This window comes from Dipodomys spectabilis, unplaced genomic scaffold (genome assembly GCF_019054845.1).
Source record: "Dipodomys spectabilis isolate Male_0828 unplaced genomic scaffold, ASM1905484v1 ptg000019l, whole genome shotgun sequence".
Taxonomy (NCBI): Eukaryota; Metazoa; Chordata; class Mammalia; order Rodentia; family Heteromyidae; genus Dipodomys; species Dipodomys spectabilis.
This window is the reverse complement of record NW_024870696.1, coordinates 27,360,595-27,385,084: the sequence shown is the minus strand read 5'-3', so window position 1 is coordinate 27,385,084 and position 24,490 is coordinate 27,360,595. Positions and strand designations below refer to the sequence as shown.

The 24,490-nt window shown below is 48.5% G+C and overlaps 1 protein-coding gene across 5 annotated transcripts in view; it reads right to left on the bottom strand.

Moving 5' to 3' along the window:
* The window catches only part of Dnm3 (dynamin 3), a 448,226-nt gene that overhangs the window by 384,152 nt on the left and 39,584 nt on the right, over positions 1 to 24,490 (bottom strand). For all 5 annotated transcript variants that reach the window (XM_042674266.1, XM_042674267.1, XM_042674269.1 and 2 more), the window contains exon 2: positions 11,343 to 11,416. In XM_042674266.1, the coding sequence (XP_042530200.1) occupies positions 11,343 to 11,416 (74 nt within the window). The remainder of the gene's footprint in view (positions 1 to 11,342; positions 11,417 to 24,490) is intronic.

The following is a 24,490-nucleotide window of genomic DNA, read 5'->3' as shown; positions in this document are numbered from 1 at the left end:
GAAACTACTATCCAGGGGTTCAAACTGTCAAAATATGGTGTACTGCTGAGTATTCCACCAGATATAATTCCTCTGTGTGTGTGAGTGTGTGTGTGTGTGAGTGTGAGTGTGTGTGTGTGTGTGTGTGTGTGTGTGTGTGCCAGTCCTGGGACTTGTAATCAGGACCTGGATGCTGTCCTGACTTTTTTTGCTCAAAGTTAGTGCTCTACCACTTGAGTCACAGCTCCACTTCTAACTTTTTGGTGGTTCACTGGAGGTAAAGAGTCTCACGGCCTTTCCTGCCTGGGCTGGCTTTGAACCCTGATCCCCAGATCTCAGCCTGCGGAGTTGCTAGGATTAAAGGCGTGAGCCCAGGTTTAGGTATTTTCTGGGAGAAAGTATACTCTGCTATGTAGTGACTAAGGTCACACGGTAACAACGTTTTCTCAACTCACTTTTACCTGATGCCTCTTCAGGAATGCCGTTATTCAGAAATGCATTTCTTCACCAATAAATCTTCAGAGAATGGGAATGCCAGCCGTAAACACGAGTAGAACTAGGCAGCTACACACACGCAGAGCTCCGCATTTAGAAGCTGGGGTAAAGCCCTGCCCTGGCATTCGGTTGGGCTCTGTTGGGTTCTGTTGCAGTGGCACCGGATAACGGAGGCTGCACGCCATGCTCATCCAGAGGGCATGGAATGTGACCTCTGCAGCACTTCCTCTTCTTGAGACCCCAGTGTGAGCCCTGCCAACAGGACTGTCAGTCAGCAGAATCATCGCAACTGAGAATCCAAGCGCCAGCTGTCAGTATTTGAACTCGGATTGCAACAAACACGAGGCTAGCAAGAGAAGTTAATCATAGGAAAATGTGTATGTGACAAATCCCATCATGTTTGCTATTGAGCGTCCTTGGGACAAAGTATTGTAATCAAGGCACGGCCAGCTATTCAGGATTTCCCATATGTCTAGGCCAAGAAGTCACTGTGATTATGAAACAGCCCCCCCCCACACATCACCTTTAAACAGCCCCCCCACACACACACACACCACCTTTAAACAGCCCCCCCCACACACATCACCTTTAAACAGCACCCCCACACACACACACACATCACCTTTAAAAGAACAATTAAAAACGCTTAGCTAAAAAAAATTCATTTTGAGGGCTCAGATGACTTTTTAACAACTTCACTGAGATGTAAGTGATGTACAAGAAGGTGCAAATACATAAAACACACAGTTCGATAAGCATACGCAAATATATATAATATCATAAGCATGGAAACTATCAGCATCATCAAGATAAAGAATAACTCTTCAACCCCAAAACTTGCCCTCATACACCACAGTAAATCTTTCTTCCCATAAGACCACTGATGTGCTGTTACAACCAAAGTTTCGTTTTCTAGAATTTTCTATGAAAAGTAAGCCTCTGATACACATTCCCTTTGTGGGGGTGATGAGGGAGTTGGGTAGTCTAGCTTCTTTCAGTCCACAACCATTCTGAGAGTTATCCCAGCTACTGATTGTTTCCTTCCTTCTCATTACTGAGTGGTACGCCATTCTTTGGATGTTCATCCATTGGTCCACCTTTTGATCATTTGGTTGTTTCCAGTTGGGATACAGCTGTGCCTAAGTCTTTGTGAAGGCTATGATAACCATTTCTAGGATAAATACCTAGTAATGGATTGGTTCTGCCACAGGGTAGAATCTACTTAATGTTTTGAGTTGGAGCTGTTTCCCAAAGTTGTTTGGCATTTTACATTTGACGCCAAGGAAGTATGAGAATTCCAGTTCCTCCAGGTCTTAATCTACACTTTGAATGGTCAGTGCTCTTAGACGTTCTGAGAACTGTAGAGTAATATCTTATTATACTTTAAACCTGCACTGCCCTAATGCCTCTTATAATTATGTAGACTTACTTCATGTCTAGCAGAACTGTTCTCTTCACTCCTCCCTTGGGATACTCTGGGTCCTAGTCCCTACATTTTTACTCACACATTCAGCTAAAACTAGATGAATGGATGCATGGGTGCCATTTATAGTACATAAATTAGTAAAATCTTACCATTTTTAATCTAGCTCTGCCTTTATGAGACATACATTAGTAATATTTTAAATATTTAAATAGTTTTCACTATTTCCACATTAGTAACATTTTATGAATGGTGAAGCCATTTCATGATCAACAAATCCCTAAGCTTTTCCTGTAATTAAATAAATTAGCTTTTCAATAATGATGTTGAAATAAACCACATGAATATTCTTTCCTAAAATAAAATCAGCTAAACCTGACTAGCCACATCGTCACTTCTTAACCAGCATGCCTAAACTGCGAAGATGAGGCAGTCCCATAGCTGTGATGGTTTTTTTCCGGAATTCCTGAACCTCTCTATACTAGGAAGCAGAATCATGTGCATAATTTCATTGTAGCTTCAAATCTTGCCCTTCGTAACAGTTCCGTTTTAACCACCAGAGTCATCCGTGTGTGGGCCCGAGGACCATTCATTCAGGAGTCTGGCTGTCAGGAAGCTCCTGTTGGAGGAGGTGGAGGTCTAGCCCTGGGTCCAGCAGCGGCAGCAGCGGCAGCAGCGGCAGCGGCAGCGGCGGCAGCAGCCTGCCCGGGTTGCTTTCCTTGGCCTCACTTCTTTCACTGACTGCCTCATGAGGGGAGAGCTGCCTTCCTTTGGCTCGCACAGTGATCAGATCCGCTCTATAGATCTGCAAGCTGATAAATGGAGCGTGAGGGCTCTTTTCCCCTTTGCTTTAGCCTTTTGAGGGTCTTTATTATCACCCTTTCATCCTCAAGCATGCAAACCCCGTTAAAAATAGTCAAGTGGCAGTTCAACTTCAGCACTGAAGAATAGCATTCTTCATCCAGCTCATTCTTAAAACATAAACTCCTCCTACTTTCCTTATCCATTATAAATTAGAGCCTTGATTAAAAATGTAGTGGAACTGCTTAAACTGTCAAGTCTTCAACAACTCACCAAAAATACCCTCTTGTTTGTGTCACATATTAACGCTTCCCAGTGTTTTCAAATGTTATTTTAATTCTCTGGAATGTGAGATTTATCACATCAGCTGTCAGACAGGCTGGATTTGCTCTCTGTTCGCTGCAAGTAGAGTGCTTTTAGGGTCAGGAATAATGTATAAACCTCTCTCAACTTGCGGAGGGTGGAATCACTTCAGGTGCTGGCCTGTGGCAGAAGCAGCCCCAGAGCCACCCAGGTAAGGTGATTTCAAGAGTGTGAAAAAGTCTCTACGAAAACAAAATCCCTTGGCTTGGCTCCAGAGAGCCACACTGTGGACCTGACCTCTGCAGAGAGCCGCACTGTGGACCTGACCTCTGCAGAGAGCCGCACTGTGGACCTGACCTCTGCAGAGAGCCGCACTGTGGAGCGTGACCTCTGCAGAGAGCCGCACTGTGGAGCGTGACCTCTGCAGAGAGCCGCACTGTGGAGCGTGACCTCTGCAGAGAGCCGCACTGTGGAGCGTGACCTCTGCAGAGAGCCGCACTGTGGACCTGACCTCTGCAGAGAGCCGCACTGTGGACCTGACCTCTGCAGAGAGCCGCACTGTGGACCTGACCTCTGCAGAGAGCCGCACTGTGGACCTGACCTCTGCAGAGAGCCGCACTGTGGAGCGTGACCTCTGCAGAGAGCCGCACTGTGGAGCGTGACCTCTGCAGAGAGCCGCACTGTGGGCCTGACCTCTGCAGAGAGCCGCACTGTGGGCCTGACCTCTGCAGAGAGCCGCACTGTGGACGTGACCTCTGCAGAGAGCCGCACTGTGGGCGTGACCTCTGCAGAGAGCCGCACTGTGGGCGTGACCTCTGCAGAGAGCCGCACTGTGGAGCGTGACCTCTGCAGAGAGCCGCACTGTGGAGCGTGACCTCTGCAGAGAGCCGCACTGTGGACCTGACCTCTGCAGAGAGCCGCACTGTGGACGTGACCTCTGCAGAGAGCCGCACTGTGGAGCGTGACCTCTGCAGAGAGCCGCACTGTGGGCCTGACCTCTGCAGAGAGCCGCACCGTGGGCGTGACCTCTGCAGAGAGCCGCACCGTGGACGTGACCTCTGCAGAGAGCCGCACTGTGGACGTGACCTCTGCAGAGAGCCGCACTGTGGAGCATGACCTCTGCAGAGAGCCGCACTGTGGACGTGACCTCTGCAGAGAGCCGCACTGTGGACCTGACCTCTGCAGAGAGCCGCACTGTGGGCCTGACCTCTGCAGAGAGCCGCACCGTGGACGTGACCTCTGCAGAGAGCCACACCGTGGAGCGTGACCTCTGCAGAGAGCTGCACTGTGGGCGTGACCTCTGCAGAGAGCCGCACTGTGGAGCGTGACCTCTGCAGCATGAAGCTTCCTTCTCTTCTGGAATACTGCAAAGGCCCACCAGAGAGGAACACTTTAAACCCTCAGCTTCTTGTATCGGCGGGAAAACAAAGCTGAAGTTCTGGGAAGACTGTGGAGGTACTAAGAGGATATGAAACCCAGGCCTCCAGGAGAGACAAGAGACGCAAGACCCAGCGAGCGCGAATGGAGCGCACAAACAGCAAGTGAGGGTCGAAGTTAAACAAGCATCATGGGTTTCACCACTTCATTTTTTTTACCTTGAAGAAACCCTGAAGTTCATCAATAATAAGGGAGGCTATTATTAGTAATATCCCTAAAAATTACTATTTTGAGCACAAAATCAAATAAAACAGTGTTTTCTGTGAAATTCTGAATTTCTGTTATGCTGAAATTTTCAAAGATTCAACTATAGGTAAGCACTTTTTAAAAAGACCTAAGCCCTGTCAAATAATGCAAATCTTCTTTCTCAACATATGTACACACAATACCTGCTGGAAGAAATTAACCAGACAAACGTTGAAAAAAATATTCTACCAGGTTTGTAGAAGATCATGAATATCAAACTAACACAGTACGCAAACAATCACTTCATGTGGATTTAGTTCGCTTTGAAATATAAACACCGGCAGTCAACCATCTTGTAAGGCAACAGACTAGCTCAACGCAACTGTGATCTGTCATCAGGCTGCTCCGACAACCTAACATCCAACTTCTTGAATGTGCAGGCCCTATCATTTGACAGATGGGTTAACCCGCGCCACCCTTCTGGTCACATGACCTTCAATCTGTATTTCCTGGGGAGAAGGCAGGCTGAAAACACCCAGAAGAACACAGTGTGCCCCCTGCCCCCTGCCCCCCTGTCTCCCTGCCCCCTGCTCCTCTCCCCCACTCCCCAGTGAAAGCCAAGAAAGTGCACTGCAAATGTCTTGACCACATCCACAAGGGCGATGCAAGGGACATTCGTGAACTCTTAAAGTTGAGACTCAAGGAGAAGGAGGAGCATGCCGGAGGCAGTAGCAACCACTAACTGACCAGACATACTGCCAAAGAGTTCACCTTTTCTCTCATACTTAAACAGATACCCACAACTCAACAGTTTGAGTCCTCCTCAATATCAATTATTTAAAAATAATCCATTTTTTAATGGGAGCAGAGGATAGAAAAAGAAGATAAAATTAAAGAATGGTTCTTCCCAGCTAAGTCTTTAAGAAGATAAATCCTGCTGCAGACATTACATGGAACCAAGAGGTCTCAGACTGAAAACTGTAACTTTGGGGTTGAAATTTCAAGGAATATATAAGGCTAAATACTTTCTTCAAAAAGCAAATAGCCAAAGTAGGAGGGAAAAAAAACACACACTAGCTGAAAAGCACCTCAACCTCATGGTAATAACTGGCAATTCCATTGAGATCTACAACTCCTCTGAGGAGAAGTATCTTTAGGCGAGTCATTCCTTTCCAGAAATATGGATGTTATCTAATATGTGAAGAAATGAAGTTTAGGTTAGTTTGTTTACAATGGTTCTCTGAATTTTTAAAAAATCTTGAAAGCTGAGGAAATACTGCTCTTGACTTTGTATTAGAATGTGTATGACTAAACTCCTAAAAATTCTAAGTCTCCTAATACATGAATAGCAAATGGTTAAGAAAAAAACGGATTACCACCTTCCCATCCCCCCCCCACCACACACACAGACCCACAGAGTGACGTGGGTCTGATGAGGGAAAGGAACAGCGGAGGATGAGCGAGACCAAAGCACATGTACACACGCGTGACGATGACATGTGCACACGTGTGACGATGACATGTGCACACGCGCGGCGATGACATGTGCACACGTGTGACGATGACATGTGCACACGCGTGACGATGACATGTGCACACGCGCGATGGTGACATGAGCACACGCGTGACGATGACATGTGCACACACGTGACGGTGACATGTGCACACGCGCGACGATGACATGTGCACACGCGCGACGATGCCATGTGCACACGCGCGATGGTGACATGAGCACACGCGTGACGATGACATGTGCACACACGTGACGGTGACATGTGCACACGCGCGAGAGACATGTGCACACGCGCGACGATGCCATGTGCACACGTGCGACGATGCCATGTGCACACGTGTGACGATGACATGTGCACACGTATGACGATGACATGTGCACACGCGCGATGATGTGCTCACGCGCGACGATGACATGTGCACATGCGTGACGATGACACGTGCACACGCGCGACGATGCCATGTGCACACGTGCGACGATGACATGTGCACACACGCGACGATGACATGCACACGCGTGACGATGACATGTGCACACGTGCGACGATGACATGTGCACACGCGCAACGATGACATGTGCTCACGCGCGACGGTGACATGTGCACACGCGTGATGGTGACATGTGCACACGCACGACGGTGACATGTGCACACGCACGACGGTGACATGTGCACACGCGCGACGGTGACATGTGCACACGCGCGACAGTGACATGTGCACACGCGTGACGATGACATGTGCACACGCGTGACGATGACTGACATGTGCACGCGCGTGATGGTGACATGTGCACGCGCGACGATGACACACTTTCAGTGAAAGCTATTTGAGAACAGATAACAGGGAAACGGGAAAGGGCAGGAGTTAACCTGAGCAAATTATAGCCTCATGCAACGCCCTGGCGAGATGCCTTTGTGCGGTTGATGCACAGGCAAACAATGAAAAGCTGAATGCTGGGAGAGGCGCTGCAGAGGGGGTCTGTGCGGGGTATGGGTGAAAACTCTGCGTGCACGTATAAGCATAAAGCAATGACACTTGCTGAATTGTTTCAAGGAGGAGCAAGAGGGGATGGGGGAGAATAACAGAAGAGGTGAGCTTGATCATACTGTACGCATGCATGGAAATATCATCATGAAATTCCCTGGTACAACGAATATATGCCAATCAAAATCTTCTTTGAAAAAATAGAGCTTTGTGCCCTTCACAGATCTGATGAACCAAAACTCTATGTGTAAGACACCACCCAGGGCATCTATGAGCACTGAATGTAACTAACAATAACCATGGTCAAGAAACTGCCACTACTAATCTGTAACCTGCACTTCGTGTAGGAAGCAATGCTGACACAGAACAAGGTCAAGGCTGTAGCTAACAAAGAATGCTCTCAGAAGCACGTCTATTTTCAGCATGTGGTCACCTCGTTAGGGTGAAAAGAAACTAAATATTTAATCCTTTATGAGAGCCATCTATCTGATTTTAAACACCAACTTAAGTTCAGATATCTGAATATAAAACTAAATGAGTTGTGTAGTTTTAAAATGTTTTCAGTGTTATCCAAAACCATACCAGTACATTTCCAGAACATACGTCTAATTTATAAAACTAAAGTCCTGATCATGGTTCATGAATAAAGATTTGAAGCCTCACTTGACTTAATACAGTTTGGTCTTTACAAAATCATTCTCGCCTTTGCCACATAAATAGGAGCAGCCCGTCCAGCTAGCAGATGCGTCCCAGGGAACAGCACTGCACAGCAGACACAATTTATCTAGGTTGTCTCTGATTTCCTTAAATAATACTAGGTAGGTCTCCAGTGTAAATGTTCCTGCCTCTCTTTTGTAAATTTTATTCCTAAGTAGTGTATTTATGAACCTGGAAATGGAATTTTTTCCTTCACTTCATTTTTTTACTATTTTTACATGTATATAGAAAATACCTGGGGCTGGGAAGGTGGCTCAGTGGTAGAGCACTTGCCTTGCATGCCTGAGGCCCTGGGTTCGATTCCTCAGCACCACATAAGCAAAAAAGAAAAAAGCCGGAAGTGGTGCTGTGGCTCAAGTGGTAGAGCGCTAGCCTTGAGCTGAAGAGCTGAGAGACAGCGCCCAGGCCCAGAGTTCAGGCTCCACGACCGGACCCCCCCCAAAAAAAAAAAAAAAGGAAAATACCATTGGTTTCCTTGAACCCTGAAACCTTTCTAAAATCATTTAATAGTTCTAAGAGTGTATTGGTAGATGTCTCCAGATTTTCTATATATATAACCAAAGAGACTTTACTTTCCAAAATCGATGCCTCAATTTCTTTGTCTTATCTATTTCCCTGCCTAGACCCTCCAGTACAACAGCACAGATCAAAATGAGAAGTGGTAAGAACAGATACCCTTACCTTGTCCCTCATCTGAAAGCAGAAGCATCCAGTGTTTCTAAAAACCATCAGGTACATTAGCTGTGGCGTTTTCAACCATGCCCTTTATCGGGTTAAAGAACTTTTCCTCTTGTTGAATTTTGAGAGAAGCGGAATGGCCAAAGCAATTTTGAAAAAAGTCAAAGCAAAAGGACTCCTGTTTCCCCATTTCCAAAGAGCACCTCAGAGAAAAGGCAAAAGGACTCCTGTTTCCCCACTTCCAAGAGCACCTCAGAGAAAAGGCAGTGACGACAGCATGGCGCCGGCACAAGGGTGGACTCACGCATCACTCTACCAGCACCAATACAAACCCACATATTCATGGTCAACAAAACGCTGACAACGTGTATTATAACAATGTAATAAAACGCAGAAAAAGAATCTCTTCACTAAACAGTGCTGGACAGCGTCTCTCCTCCTCAAGAGAGTCCAGTCCACCATTGTTTGTTCAGCTTGATAGCCAACATCTCAATCTTTGGCTTTCTACCTCATCAGTAAAATAAATAATGTGTATTTGCTTCTCTAAAGAAACCAACAGTGCTGGGGAAATTGGTATCCACAAGCAGAAAATTAAGTTGGACCCTTGCCTCATGCTATATTAAAAGACTGACTCAAAATGAATCAAAACCGGACATATAAAAGCAAAAGCACAAGACTATTAGACAAACCTTTACTATCTTGATTATGGCAAATGATTCTGAAATATGACTCCAAAAGCATGAGCAGTGAAGGAATAAAATAAGGTGAACCTCATGAAAGATTGAAAACTTTTGAGCTTCAAACGACATGATGCAGAGAGAGGACAGCCCACAGACTAGAGCATTTTGTATCTGATAAAGGACTTGCAGCTAGACTGTGTAAGAATTCTCTGCCAGGTGCCAGTGGCTCGTGCCTGTCATCCTAGCTACTCGGGAAGCTGAGATCTGAGGATCGTGGTTCAAAGCCAGGCCAGGCAGGAAAGTCCATGAGACTCTAATCTTCAATTAACCACCAGAAAACTGCAAGTGGCACTGTGGCTCAGAGTAGTAGAGCACTAGCACTGAGCAAAAGAACTCAGGGACAGTACCTAGGTCCAGAGTTCAAGCCCCAGGACCACTCAAAGAAAAAAGGAAAGAGAAAAAGAATTCTTACCTCTCAATAACAAAAAGTCAATTTTGGCAATTTTTGAAAGAACAAAGGAGATGAATAATTATTTCTCCAATCAAGAATATAAATGACACCTGTAATTCCAGCATTCAGAAAGCTGAAGCAGGAGCATTGTGAGTTCAAGGCCATAGAGCAAATTCAAGGTTACCCTAAATTGTATAACAAGCACATGAGATGTTCTACACCATTAGTAATTGGGGAAGAACAAGTCAAAAACCACAGTGATATACATGAGTGTTTGAGGATGTATAGACACTGGACACCTCACACCAGCTGGTGGGAATCTAAGATGATGCACCCCAGCTGTGGCAAACAGCACATACTCCATAAGCAATGAGACTGAAGAGTTACAGCATCTCTCCAAGAGAAATGAAGCCGTAGTTCTATACCAAAATGTGGGTGGGAGTGTTTCCAGCAGCGTTATTCATAAGAGCCAAAAGACAGGACCAAGCTAAATCTTCATTAACTTAGAATGAGCCAAGTATGTGTCCAAACAATGGAATATTATTATCCATAAAGGGAATGAAGTTCTAGCACATGCAGCCACATGGGTGAACCATGAAAACAATAAATGAGAGCTGTCAATTCAACAGATCATGGAGTAAGTCATTTTCCTTTGGGAAATGTGCAGAACAAGTACATTTGTAGACACAGACACAGGTTCGTAAAAGCCTAGAACTGAAGGGACCTGGGCTTCCCCTTGGTGGACCTACGACTCTAAAGCTGCTACAATATATTGACAGTTCTTTTTTTTTTTTTTTTTGTCGGCCGTGGGGCTTGAACTCTGGGCCTGGGCGCTGTCCCCGCACTCTTCAGCTCAAGGCCAGCGCTCTACCACTTGAGCCACAGCGCCACTTCCGGTTTTCTAGTGGTTTATTGGAGATAAGAGTCTCAAGGACTTTCCTGCCCCAGCTGGCTCTGAACCACAATCCTCAGATCACAGCCTCCTGAGTAGCTAGGATGACAGGCGTGAGCCACCAGCGCCCAGCTGACATTGACAGTTTTAAAGGAACCGTTTTAGTGCTGCTTAAATCCTTAACAGGCAAAGATGTTAATAGGAAAAGTAATAAAATTCCCAAAATGAAATGAAGAAAGCTTCAAGAGTGCCAAATCACAAGAGAAAAATACTAACAGCAAATAAACATGCAACTATCCAACACCACAGCTGCTGAGGTACAATGAAGACAAAGCCTCTCTTGCCGTCAGGAGGGCGATGGTGCGAGCAGTGATACACACGGGTAAACACAAGCATGCACGCGTATACACACAGAGCTGCTAGATGGCTGACTGTGGTGACTTAAAGTATTTACACACCCATGTGCCCACATGTGCACACCTCACACAAAGAAAGGAAGCATCTCACGGAGGTCGTGGTGCTACACAGTACCACAAAATTACACAGATGGACTCATAGTGAGCAAATACTTTCAAGGCATGAAAACGCAGGTGTTTAGTAATTTCTATGCAAATGAACCTTCTCTCTAATAAAACCAAATGAATTTGAAGAGCAATGAAGAAGGGGGCATCCTGGAGAGATGGGGCGCTGGCCACAGCGATGTGGACATGAAAGCCTTTTCTGCTGATACCCAGCGCCCGCATCCAGCAGGTCCGGGGAGGTGGGATGGGCTCTCACACCGGGACCCGTGCCACGGTTCATTACCTGCTTTGGAAGTCACAAGCTGCAGCACAAGAGGTCTTCTTGTTACAATGCCAGATCCTCGAGGAAGGAAGTCCCTGGAAAGCAAGAAACAACAATTCAAGCATTATGCAATTCTCATTACCTAAAAAGTGATAGGTTGCATTGTAAACTACTCCTTCCAACTCCCAATCTTCCAACTTAGCATCTACCTAAAGTAGGCTAGACCTACATCCTCAAACCAAAATTAAATATAATAACTTTTTAATAATATAATTCAGATGGGAGCAAGTGGTTCACACCTGCATCCTAGCTGACTCTGATCTCCAATTAGCCACCAGAAAACCAGAAGTGGCGCTGTGGCTCAAGTGGTAGAGGGCTCACCTTGAGCCGAAGAGCTCAGAACAGCGCCCAGGCCCAGAGTTCAAGCCCCAAGACCCACCAAAAAAAAAAAAAAATCAGCAATTTTCTGGTTTCCAGGTCGGTATTAGTAGTATGTACCCAAAAGTATAAATTTCAGTTATATTTTCTAAATATCCTGAATTTTTTATCAAATAAATACACAAAATATGGGATCCAGTAGAGGTAAACATTGTATCTGGAAATATTAATATCAGAAAAGTTATTCCAACATGTATTTTACTTCTTCTCATTCCTGGTAAATTGAAGGTTTGTTTTTTATTTTGCTTGTTTTTTTTTACAAAGACCACATTGAAATGTTAATATGTATCTCAGGCCAATAAAATGCAGGAAAGAATATAGCATATAACCAACCAATATAGCCAACCATGCCACAGAAGCCATTATTGATTCTACATGTCAAAGAATTCATAAACGTAACGACATACTTGCAGCGGCACTTGGGGCTGGGGTTTTGTGGGTGGGGAGCTGTTGCTTTATTGAGGTGTGGGAGACATGCTGCTCCGGCAGGCCTTGGCCGCTTGGGCCCCCCTCTGCCCTGTGCAGCCATTTTCGAGGCCGCCCTGGGCTGAGGCCCCCCTGTGTTTGCCCCATGTGGTGGTAATGACAGGTGCTTGCCTGAGCCCTACTGTTCCCAGTACCTCCAGAAAAAACGCCCAGGGAGCAAAACAGTAGTTTACTCAAGAAATTCACTGAGAAACTAAGAAATGCTAGCGAGATGCTGTGGAAGGGTTTCTTGACAGGTCAAGTGTCTCCTGGAATGTGAAGTCTCATGAGAAGGTAAAAAGGCGCAGGTAAGAAAGGACGGAAGGCCGCTGATGAGTGATGTTTAGAGGATAAACGAGGGGGTTGCTCTCCTTATCTTTTGAACATATTAATATGTATTTATACGCTTAGTATCATAATCACTTAAGTTTCCATCGGAAGGATCAGAACTCGGTTGTGTGATGGTTTCCGCATATAAGCTCAGCACTGGGGAGGTGGAAGTGTACACTGGGTCTGCCTGGGCTAGAAACCAAGATTTGCCTCAAAAACCAAAACAGAGCATCTTGTGATTTGTCATTATAACTAAACAAGGAGAGGTTGATATAAAGATCAAAACTTTAAAACCTCTAGAAAGAGCTGGAAAGAATCTGAACTTTCCCCACGGAGGATCTGGGATGGCATGGATAAACCTAGACCTTAAAGGGCTACGTAATGTCAAGAAGTGGATCAGTAAAACATGTTCTTCACAACACAGCGAGGAACAATAGGGAGCAAGAGGAGGCTTCTGGCAAGGTCCTGGCGTAGGCCTTGAGTATGACTTCATCTTCAGGACGCAGGCTCAGTGGCAAGCCCTCTGAGCAGGCTGGTTCTCACCCTGGCAAGTAGCTGCGGCAGGCCTTTACATGCCTCTACTTCCATCTGGCCCTTGTTTAAGTTTATTAAGCAGGCAGAATTTGCCTTAGGAGTAAGGAATGGATGCAGGCATTCAATCCCATTCCTATGAATGCACGTTTCTGCTGGTTACCGGTCCTGCTCTAGTACTCCCTCCATGGCAGTGAAAAGATTGTGGAGCCAAATCTTCTATTTGTAAGTCTCTCCTGCGCTCACGGGAGTCTCTACACGCCACAGAAGCACTCCGAGACATATTCTCATAATGAAGAGTGAGACACTAATGTGACATCCTGGAAACAGGATGTCAGCTAAAAATCACACGCCCGGCACAGGCCAACAGCGTGCGCAAAGGGACAGGTGCAAATCACACGCCTGGCACAGGCCGACAGCGTGGCAAAGGGACAGGCCTTCCAGAGCGCTGCGAATGACAGCACCCCCATTTGGTGGTGTTGCTTTCTACTCAGTAACGTTGACTACAGCCCGGGTGTATATGGATCAAGTGAGGTGTAACCCAGGATTGAAAACCAGGCCTTATCAAATCCACTCCAATCGGGTACCCTGTGCCTTGCTTGTGGCTGGACCATCCAGACCTCGGCTGGGGGGTTCCAGACCTCGGCTAGGGGTTCCAGACCTTGGCTGGGGAGGTTCCAGACCTCGGCTGGGGGGTTCCAGACCTTGGCTGGGGGTTCCAGACCTCGGCTGGGGGTTCTAGACCTCAGCTAGGGGGTTCCAGACTTCGGCTGGGGGGTTCCAGACCTCAGCTGGGGGCGTCGTCCTCCCTGTGACACAGCAGCGAGCCCTGGCATCTGTCTTCCGTCAGGCTTCCCTCAGGGAGGCACTGGTCTGCGCTGCGACAACAGGGCAGGCAGCCCCTGTGTCCTGTGTCCTGTGCCCTGTGTCCTGTGCCCTGTGCCCTGTGTCCTGTGCCCTGTGCCCTGTGCCCTGTGCCCTGTGTCCTGTGCCCTGTGCCCTGTGCCCTGTGCCCTGTGTCCTGTGCCCTGTGCCCTGTGCCCTGTGTCCTGTGTCCTGTGCCCTGTGCCCTGTGCCCTGTGCCCTGTGGCCTGTGCCCTGTGCCCTGTGTCCTGTGCCCTGTGCCCTGTGTCCTGTGTCCTGTGTCCTGTGCCCTGTGTCCTGTGCCCTGTGTCCTGTGCCCTGTGTGTCTGTGCCCTGTGCCCTGTGCCCTGTGCCCTGTGTCCTGTGTGTCTGTGCCCTGTGCCCTGTGCCCTGTGCCCTGTGTCCTGTGTCCTGTGTCCTGTGCCCTGTGTCCTGTGACCTGTGCCTCTGTGCCCCTGTGCCCTGTGTGTCTGTGCCCTGTGCCCTGTGCCCTGTGCCCTGTGCCCTGTGTCCTGTGCCCTGTGCCCTGTGCCCTGTGCCCTGTGTCCTGTGTCCTGTGCCCTGTGCCCTGTGACCTGTGCCTCTGTGCCCCTGTGCCCTGTGTTCTGTGCCCTGTGTTCTGTGTCCTGTGTCCTGTGTCCTGTGCCCTGTGCCCTGTGTCCTGTGCCCTGTGCCCTGTGCCCTGTGCCCTGTGTCCTGTGCCCTGTGCCCTGTGCCCTGTGTCCTGTGTCCTGTGCCCTGTGCCCTGTGTCCTGTGTCCTGTGTCCTGTGTCCTGTGCCCTGTGCCCTGTGTCCTGTGTCCTGTGCCCTGTGGCCTGTGCCCTGTGCCCTGTGCCCTGTGCCCTGTGTCCTGTGTCCTGTGTCCTGTGCCCTGTGCCCTGTGCCCTGTGACCTGTGCCTCTGTGCCCCTGTGCCCTGTGCCCTGTGTCCTGTGTCCTGTGTCCTGTGCCCTGTGCCCTGTGCCCTGTGTTCTGTGTCCCTGTGTCCTGTGTCCTGTGTCCTGTGTCCTGTGTCCTGTGCCCTGTGCCCTGTGACCTGTGCCTCTGTGCCCCTGTGCCCTGTGTCCTGTGTCCTGTGTCCTGTGCCCTGTGTTCTGTGTCCCTGTGTCCTGTGTCCTGTGTCCTGTGCCCTGTGACCTGTGCCCTGTGCCCTGTGCCCTGTGTCCTGTGTCCTGTGTCCTGTGTCCTGTGTCCTGTGCCCTGTGCCCTGTGTTCTGTGTCCCTGTGTCCCTGTGTCCTGTGCCCTGTGCCCTGTGCCCTGTGCCCTGTGCCCTGTGCCCTGTGTCCTGTGTCCTGTGCCCTGTGCCCTGTGCCCTGTGCCCTGTGCCCTGTGTTCTGTGTCCCTGTGTCCCTGTGCCCTGTGCCCTGTGCCCTGTGCCCTGTGTCCTGTGTCCTGTGTCCTGTGTCCTGTGCCCTGTGTCCTGTGCCCTGTGCCCTGTGTCCTGTGTCCTGTGCCCTGTGCCCTGTGACCTGTGCCTCTGTGCCCCTGTGCCCTGTGCCCTGTGTCCTGTGTCCTGTGTCCTGTGTCCTGTGCCCTGTGCCCTGTGCCCTGTGCCCTGTGACCTGTGCCTCTGTGCCCCTGTGCCCTGTGCCCTGTGCCCTGTGCCCTGTGTCCTGTGCCCTGTGCCCTGTGCCCTGTGCCCTGTGTCCTGTGCCCTGTGCCCTGTGCCCTGTGTCCTGTGCCCTGTGCCCTGTGCCCTGTGCCCTGTGCCCTGTGCCCTGTGCCCTGTGTCCTGTGCCCTGTGCCCTGTGCCCTGTGTCCTGTGCCCTGTGTCCTGTGTCCTGTGTCCTGTGCCCTGTGCCCTGTGACCTGTGCCTCTGTGCCCCTGTGCCCTGTGCCCTGTGTCCTGTGTCCTGTGTCCTGTGCCCTGTGCCCTGTGTTCTGTGTCCCTGTGTCCTGTGTCCTGTGTCCTGTGCCCTGTGCCCTGTGCCCTGTGTCCTGTGTCCTGTGCCCCTGTGTCCTGTGCCCTGTGCCCTGTGTCCTGTGTCCTGTGTCCTGTGCCCCTGTGTCCTGTGCCCTGTGCCCTGTGTTCTGTGTCCCTGTGTCCTGTGTCCTGTGCCCTGTGTCCTGTGTCCTGTGTCCCTGTGTCCTGCGACCTGTGCCCCTGTGCCCTGTGCCCTGTGTCCTGTGTCCTGTGTCCTGTGCCCCTGTGTCCTGTGCCCTGTGCCCTGTGTCCTGTGCCCTGTGTCCTGTGCCCTGTGCCCTGTGCCCTGTGCCCTGTGCCCTGTGCCTCTGTGCCCTGTGCCCTGTGCCCTGTGTCCTGTGCCCTGTGCCCTGTGCCCTGTGCCCTGTGTCCTGTGTCCTGTGCCCTGTGCCCTGTGCCCTGTGCCCTGTGTCCTGTGTCCTGTGTCCTGTGCCCTGTGTCCTGTGTCCTGTGTCCTGTGTCCTGTGCCCTGTGCCCTGTGACCTGTGCCTCTGTGCCCCTGTGCCCTGTGCCCTGTGCCCTGTGTCCTGTGTCCTGTGCCCTGTGCCCTGTGTCCTGTGTCCTGTGCCCTGTGTCCTGTGTCCTGTGCCCTGTGCCCTGTGCCCTGTGTCCTGTGTCCTGTGTCCTGTGCCCTGTGCCCTGTGCTCTGTGTCCTGTGCCCTGTGTCCTGTGTCCTGTATCCTGTGTCCTGTGTCCTGTGCCCTGTGTCCTGTGTTCTGTGTCCCTGTGTCCTGTGTCCTGTGTCCTGTGCCCTGTGCCCTGTGCCCTGTGCCCTGTGTCCTGTGCCCTGTGTCCTGTGCCCTGTGCCCTGTGCCCTGTGACCTGTGCCTCTGTGCCCCTGTGCCCTGTGCCCTGTGTCCTGTGTCCTGTGTCCTGTGTCCTGTGCCCTGTGTCCTGTGTTCTGTGTCCCTGTGTCCTGTGTCCTGTGTCCTGTGCCCTGTGCCCTGTGTCCTGTGTCCTGTGTCCTGTGTCCCTGTGTCCTGTGTCCCTGTGCCCTGTGCCCTGTGTCCTGTGCCCTGTGTCCTGTGTCCTGTGCCCTGTGTCCTGTGTGCTGTGCCCTGTGCCCTGTGCCCTGTGTCCTGTGTCCTGTGCCCTGTGTCCTGTGTCCTGTGTCCCATGTCCCGTGTCCCGTGCCCTGTGCCCTGTGTCCTGTGCCCTGTGTCCTGTGCCCTATGCCCCTGTGCCCTGTGCCCTGTGCCCTAAGACTCAAACCTAAAGTCTTACTCTACAATCTTGAGCATTAAACTCTGCTATAGTGTTTACATTGAGGAGTAAGAGCTGAGGTGTGTATTTGGACATGTTGATCTTCAGGTGCCTGGGACAGGTCCAAGTAGAGACAACACAGTATACATTAAACTGAAGAGCTGCAATGTGGGTGACAATTATGTAGCCTTCCCCGGAGAGGGCGGTTGAAGTTCAGAGACTAAGTGCATAGGACAGGCTGGAAAGACTGAGATCATGGAGCTCAAAGACTGAGCACTTCCCAGAGCAACTCTGACAGGGACAGAAGCCACCTGATGTCACTCCCAGAGCAACTCTGACAGGGACAGAAGCCACCTGATGTCACTTCTAGAGATGACAAGAATCACTCTAGTACTTTCCACTGTCTTCATTGTGAGTCCTAAGTACTAGTATTACATAGAAAAAAATTAAATTTTCAACATTCCCACAGAGAAGCAGAGGCATCAGAAGCACAAACTCCTGGCAATTCATTTAGTCTTCTAGTGCAACAAACGCCCTCACACGCCTACCACATGCCGAAGTCGCTTCGGGTACTGAGGCAAAGTCACCGTACGGTAGAGCAGCCCTGCCTCCCGCAGAGGCCCGGCCACTCACGCTCAGCAAGGTGTCCTGGGTAAAGTCACTGTACAGTAGACCAGCCCCGCCTCCCGCAGAGGCCCGGCCACTCACGCTCAGCAAGGTGTCCTGGCGCCCTGGCACACCCACTCTCCTCCCTTCTTTGAATCTCCTCTCTCCTCTCACCTCCTTTTAGCCAACTCCTACTTAAACCTCAACACTCAGCCCCAGGCCATGTTTTCTGAGAGCCACAAGACTCTCATCACAAGTTTGTCTAGCTTTCAACACACACCTGTGACACGGTCTAGTTACAGGTTGGTTCTGCTACCTTCACCGGCCTCTTTCCATGACAGAGTATTAAATAGGTTTAACATTTTCTACCTACAATTTCAGGAAGATTCCACATTCCTCACATACCTTGAACACAGAGGGGAAACCTTCCTATATATAATTATTGAGTGGCGAACAGCTCCGTGGGATTATATAACAAGAAGAACAGGCAATATGACCTACACTGTGCCAAAATGTAGTATGGTCACTTAAATATTCTATGATGAGCATGCAAGGTCTAACAGTGTACACCAAAATGCAAAATACCACGTGGGTCAATATGCCTGACTTTCTAAATACATGGAACATATTTAGACTTTGAGGAATTTGAAGGAAACAAATTTTTTAATCTAAGCAATACTATGCTTTTGAAAGTTAGTCCTTCAAAACATAAAAATTTGTTTAAAATTGATCTTCAAAGTATAATTTTCTTTGTTCCAAAATAATGCCTATGTGATTACCATCTTTTTTTGTTGGTTTTTTTTTTTTGGTCGGTCATGGGGCCTGAACTCTGGGCCTGGGCGCTGCCTCTCAGCTCTTCAGCTCAAGGTGAGCACTCTACCGCTTGAGCCACAGCGCCACTTCCAGTTTTCTGGTGGTTTATTGGAGATAAGAGTTTCATGGACTTTCCTGCTTGCGCTGGCTTTGAACCACGATCCTCAGATCTTGGCCTCCTAAGTAGGTGGGATTACAGGCGTGAGCCATCATTGCCTGGCTTGTGATTACTATCTTAAAACACTTCAAAATGATAACCCAAGATGGAGAAAAAGATGAGGAAACAAGGAAAAGAGAAAAGAGAATAAAACAAGGAAAGGAGGAAGAAAGAGACACAGAGAAACAAAAGCAAATCACTATCCAGTACTTCTCATCCCTGCCCTGAGAAGCACTGAGATCAGAGATGTGACTCCAGCCCCTGAACACAATGGTGACATTAAAATGACTCTACTTGCATGCCCAGAGACTTGTCAACCATTACAATGCCACTTTAATTGCTAAAGGAAGTAATTATGCCAAAATCTACAGATTCAATTGGAAATTTTCCACTGCAGTTTCTTTTTTCTTCCAAAATTGTTGGCACACAGTAATTTTATTAGCACTTCCAGATTTGTAAAAAGAACATGCACACACACACACACACACACACACACACACACACACACACACACACACACTGGTGCCAGTGTGGCACCAGTGGATCCACCTGTAATCTTAGCTACTCAGGAAGCTGAGATCTTAGGATCAAGGCTCAAAGCCAGCCTGAGCAGAAAAGTCCATGAGACTCTTATCTCCAATTAAGCACCAAAAACTGTTAAAAGTGGAGCTGTGGCTCACATGGTAGCATGCTAGCACCCAGGCCTTAAGTTCAAGCCCAAGGACAGGCATACACACACACACACACACACACACACACACACACACACACACACACACACACACATACTTTTTAAACTTATTGTAAAGGTAATGAATACAGGGGTTACAGTTACAAAAGTACACACACATGTTTTGCCACTACCAGTTACTCTGCAGTCTAAAGTATTCAAGACTAGCATTGTTTTGTTAAGAAAACAAAAATAAAAAGTTATAAATCCATTAGCAAGAAACACAGGGTTTTTTATTAACATTTTAACAAATGTTAATATTTATCCACAAAACTCAAAATTTCTAAACAATGAAGTTTAATTAAATCTAATTACTCAGTAACTGATGGTTCCCATTGAAACATGTATAAAATATAAAAGTTTCTGGATTAGCAATCTGTACACTGAAGAAGCATATTCTCAGTTTACAAATCTTAGGTGCTCTGGCCAGCATTAAACACTTTACTGATAAAGCAGTGCATTCTAGAATTTATAGCAACAGATTAACAAGTCTTGACACAAGCTAGTCAGTCAGCATTTACCAGATTTCAAATCACAAACTATAACTGACCTAGTTAGTAGCCATGAAGACAAATGGCAAAAGAGATGACTGCTAAAGAGACTGCTGGTCAATCCCACTCTGGACATTTACCCAAATAACCACACATGAGGCCACCCTAAAGCTACCAGCACAACCATGGTCACTGCAGCATTATTTACCATAGCTAAGGTATGGAACTAACTCAGATGCCCCTCAGTAGATGAATGGATCAAGAAAATGCAATATATATATATGTATATATATATATATGCAATTTATGTATATATATAAATACATATATATATGGGAATTCTATGCCTCCATTAGAAAGAATGACATTGCCCCATTGGTTAGGAAATGGAAAGACTTGGAAAAAAAATTATATTACATGAAGTAAGCCAGACCCAAAGAAACATAGGTTCCATGGTTTCCCTCATTTGTGATAATTAGTATTGTGTCTAGGATATTCCTAGCAGAGGATCACAATAGTTCAATAGTTATGTATATATGACCATATAAAATGATGCTAATCAAAATGAACTCCAAGATATGGAAAGAAGAGGTTTGTGTTTGTTGTTGTTTTTAATGCACTGTGTGAAGTTATTTCTTTTTTCTTTTGTGTTTTTCCCCCTATGGTTTATCCCCTGTTGTAACTGTATTTGATTTTGCCATCCTGGGTAATATATATATATATATATATATATATATATATATATAATTCCAGAGGAGGGAGTTGGGGGGGAGGGAAAGAGGGAGAAAAAGGAGGAAGGGGGTAACAATGTTTGGCACGTAATGGACTCATTACCTTACTATGCAACTGTAACTCTCTTACATCACCTTGACAATAAGATTAAATTTTAAAAAGAAAATGAAATACTTTCTATTGAAAGGCAAAAATAAATAAATAAATAAATAACAAATCTTCTGGTAGCTTACCCAGTTTCCAGGTTTCATTTCATATTAACAGATTTCCAATTTCACCAGAAATGTTGCTTTGCCCAACTTTAATAGATAAATAGATCCTCCTGAATTTCCTAGCCTCCCCAGTGGAGGTCCATGCTACTTGGTTCTCGGCAGAAAGACGCCAACAGAGGTTGCTGAGGGAGACTGGGATGGTTCATTAAAGTGGTCTGATCTCACTGATTCGTACCTCTTTGCCCTTCCTTTCTTCTCCCTGTCAGCTACACATGGCAGGAGAATTGAAGCAACCATCTTAACACCACAAGGTGATTTTTACAGATTGAGGTTATGTGCCCAAAATAGCACAGTTTAAAAGGAAAGCCTTACAAAGAACCCAAGACAAAGTCATGACATTAAAAAGCAGCCAAGGAAAAGCAGGGAGAAGCATATGCCCTAGGCCGGTGTTTTCCACCCATGTTTTCATTACTGTCCCCTGAAACACCCTGGACCTTCCATCCGGCCAGCGGCCGGCCTGCCTGCAGTCTCCAAAGAGATGGCGTACAAGGACGACAGCCAGCCAGCTTTTCCTCAGAGCCAGTGAATTCCCTTTCACCCCTGGAACACGGGTGGGAGGGAGAGGAAGCCGCTCCACTTGAGAAAGAGGCAGAATCACCGTCTCTGACCCCTCTCCGTGAAGCACACACATGACAGGCCCTCTGAACCTTGCCAAGTTATCCTTACAAGAAGCCACCTGGAGATGTTCACACTGGGGGGGGGGGGGGGGGGGGAGGAGTGAGGGCAAAGGGCAAGCAAGCCCCCAGGAGGCAGCACCACGCAGGCCTTCCCCGGTGTCCAGGACTCAGATGAGGAGATAATACCTCATCACCATCCGGGGTCCCGGATCCTACGGCCAGCTCCTTGGCGGGGGCCTAGCAGGAATAATGTAAAAAACCAGTTCTGCGCTTTTCTAAGACAGTGGAAGAGAGACAAACAATGGTGCTGGAAAGTTACTGGAGGAAGTCCATAGCCACTGGTAGTTGAGAGAATGAGAAATGAAGGACAGAGCCGTATTAGTGGAACCATTCCATTCAAATTTCCCTTTCTAGATTAGTTTCATTAAATGAATCTACAGCACTGATTTTTTTTTTAAGTACTGTTAAACACTTCCTTTTAAAGTGCTAAAATGTGGTAGATTAGAACACAGACTCTAGCACTAAAATGCCTGGGTTTGAATTCAGTATCCAAAACTTCCAGCTCAGTTTCCTCATCTGTCGCTTGGGACAGGAGGAATACTACACTTTTACCTGCTGGTTAGCACACAAGATACTCTTGCACAAAATGTATACTGCACAACACCTCCAACACAGTCCAGCGCAGCATCTAGTACAAAATGCACCAATAATCCTACAACAAAACATGAATAAAGAGGTAACACAAACTGAAGCCTCAGTCACAGAGCTGACATTTGCCAGTAAATGAGTTTGGAGAACATGATGTTTCGCTAAATGAGTTACAAAAAAAACTATATTCGATTCTACATTATTAAATTGGAGAGGAGACTGAAGTAGTGTATTAATACCCAGTACACAGGAAGTAGTTAGGTACTATCATCAAAGATCGTCATTACTATCGTCATCAGTTTTAGAACTAGTGGTTATCTAGCAAATCGCTTAGTAATTATTCAGATTTGTTATGAAACTACTAGATTTACATATCAACCAGCCATGGTTATCTTTTGCTGGTCCTCGGTATCTGGGGTCAGGTAACTACAGCAGTTTGTCACACTGAACCTAGACTTGGGACACGGTGAATTAGATACTATGCCAAATGAACACCTGCTAACACTTCCACTATTTTCTTTGCTTCTTTGAGAGTCACCAGCTTCATTCCCTGGGATCTCTCAGTGCCATCATTACCCTGAACAAGAAAAGCACACACACACACACACACACCAACAAAAGCAGCAACACACGTTCCAACCACAGCATGCTCAATTCCAATACAGAATGAAATGAACCCCTGGGTATTCGGCGTATTCCCACACGTGGGGTGTCATTTCTAGTCACTTAGAAGCACAGTGAAAAGACTCCAATACATAGAAGAGACCTCCCCGCATGAGAGAGGCGTTATTAGCCCTTAATGGCCCTCTTTCATGGCCTCTCCACTGACGCATCTCTGATTATTCCAATTACAAGGAACGAAATCAGTAATCGTGAGCGTCTATGGCTGAGTGTGTGCATGGTGAAAGGAGCGCTTTAACACACACACCACATATGTAACTGCGCGGCAGTGCGGGATCCAGGAGGCACAGTCCTCCACAGAGGGGGCTGGTGGAACAGCCCTGGCGAGCCGCTCCCCAGTCTCCCTCCTGCGCCGGCTCTCTGCTCCCCGCTGCCCGGGGCTCTGGGGGGCATGCGCCCGTCCCCCGCCCTGGCTCTCTGCTCCCCGCTGCCCGGGCTCTGGGGGGCATGCGCCCGTCCCCCGCCCTGGCTCTCTGCTCCCCGCTGCCTGGGCTCTGGGGCGCCCCGCGCTCGTCCTGGTCTTGCACACGACGCGTCCGCTACTTGCAGCCCCTTGCCTCATTTGTCCTTCAAGAAACAACTCCCAAGCGGCTCTCCACACCTGCCTAGGGTGCCCCTAAAGTCCCACATTATCTGCGCAAACACCGTGCAGGCCGATGTGTGACTGGCAGGCCGGGGAGGAGAGCCACCTGCTCCCCGTGCGCCAGGCCCCCGGTCCCAGCACCCGCCGCCTCAACCTGAGGAACACCCCGTCCACATCTCTGTGTTGTCCCGGGATTCCAACAGGATTCCACTGAGGAAAGAGAGCGTCCTTGACCCTCAGACCGCGCTCGCCCCTCGCCCCTCACCCCTCTCCTCTCCAGAGACAGCAAAGGTTACACAAAGTGGACAGAGCAACCTGCGCATTGGCTCCGCCGTCACTGCCGCCCGGGGCAGTGGTCTCGCTGGCCAAGACCCAGTGTTGTCTTCCTCAGGACTAGGAGCAGGCGCATTCATGTCGGAAGGAGATCAGAAGCAGCTCACGAGCAAAAGCTCCCCATGAGGCTTGCAGGGGTCCTCCTGCGTGGACCGCACGGCGGGGGGGGGGCGCAGCACTGGGGCGAGGCAGACATGACACCGCCGGAGTCCTGCTGACTCCGTCCCCCTGCTCTCTCGGCAGGTCTGGGCACAGCCAGGCAACCGCCCCCCCCCCCCCCCATGGCAAAGCCAAGAGCTGCAGAGCTGGTCTCGCAGGCCTGCTGCCCTGCCCCCGCTGGGGTCACCGTCCAAGGCCACTGGTCCCCCCTTCCTCCTAAAAGGCAGAGCATGACATCTGCAGACGTCACGCTGCTTAAAATGAGCTCCGCTGGCAGCGCACTAACCTCCAGACATTAGCATGAAAACAAAAGCGGCCAGCCATTCGCAGGTGAAAACAGACACACACAGGGCCACTGGCCAACGCTTCTCTTTCCACACACACGTGTATTTTAAATCACAGAACAATCTAACAGAATGTGACAGACATCTATGCCACCGTGTTCAAGTGTTTAATTTCCAGATGACTGAATTACAACTGGTTCCTTTTCTTCTATTTTGTTCACGCTTTTTAAATACTTTGTGTGTGTGCAGGTCCTAGGGCTTCAACTCGGGGCCTGCACTCTCCGCCTGAGCTTCTTTGCTCAAGGCTA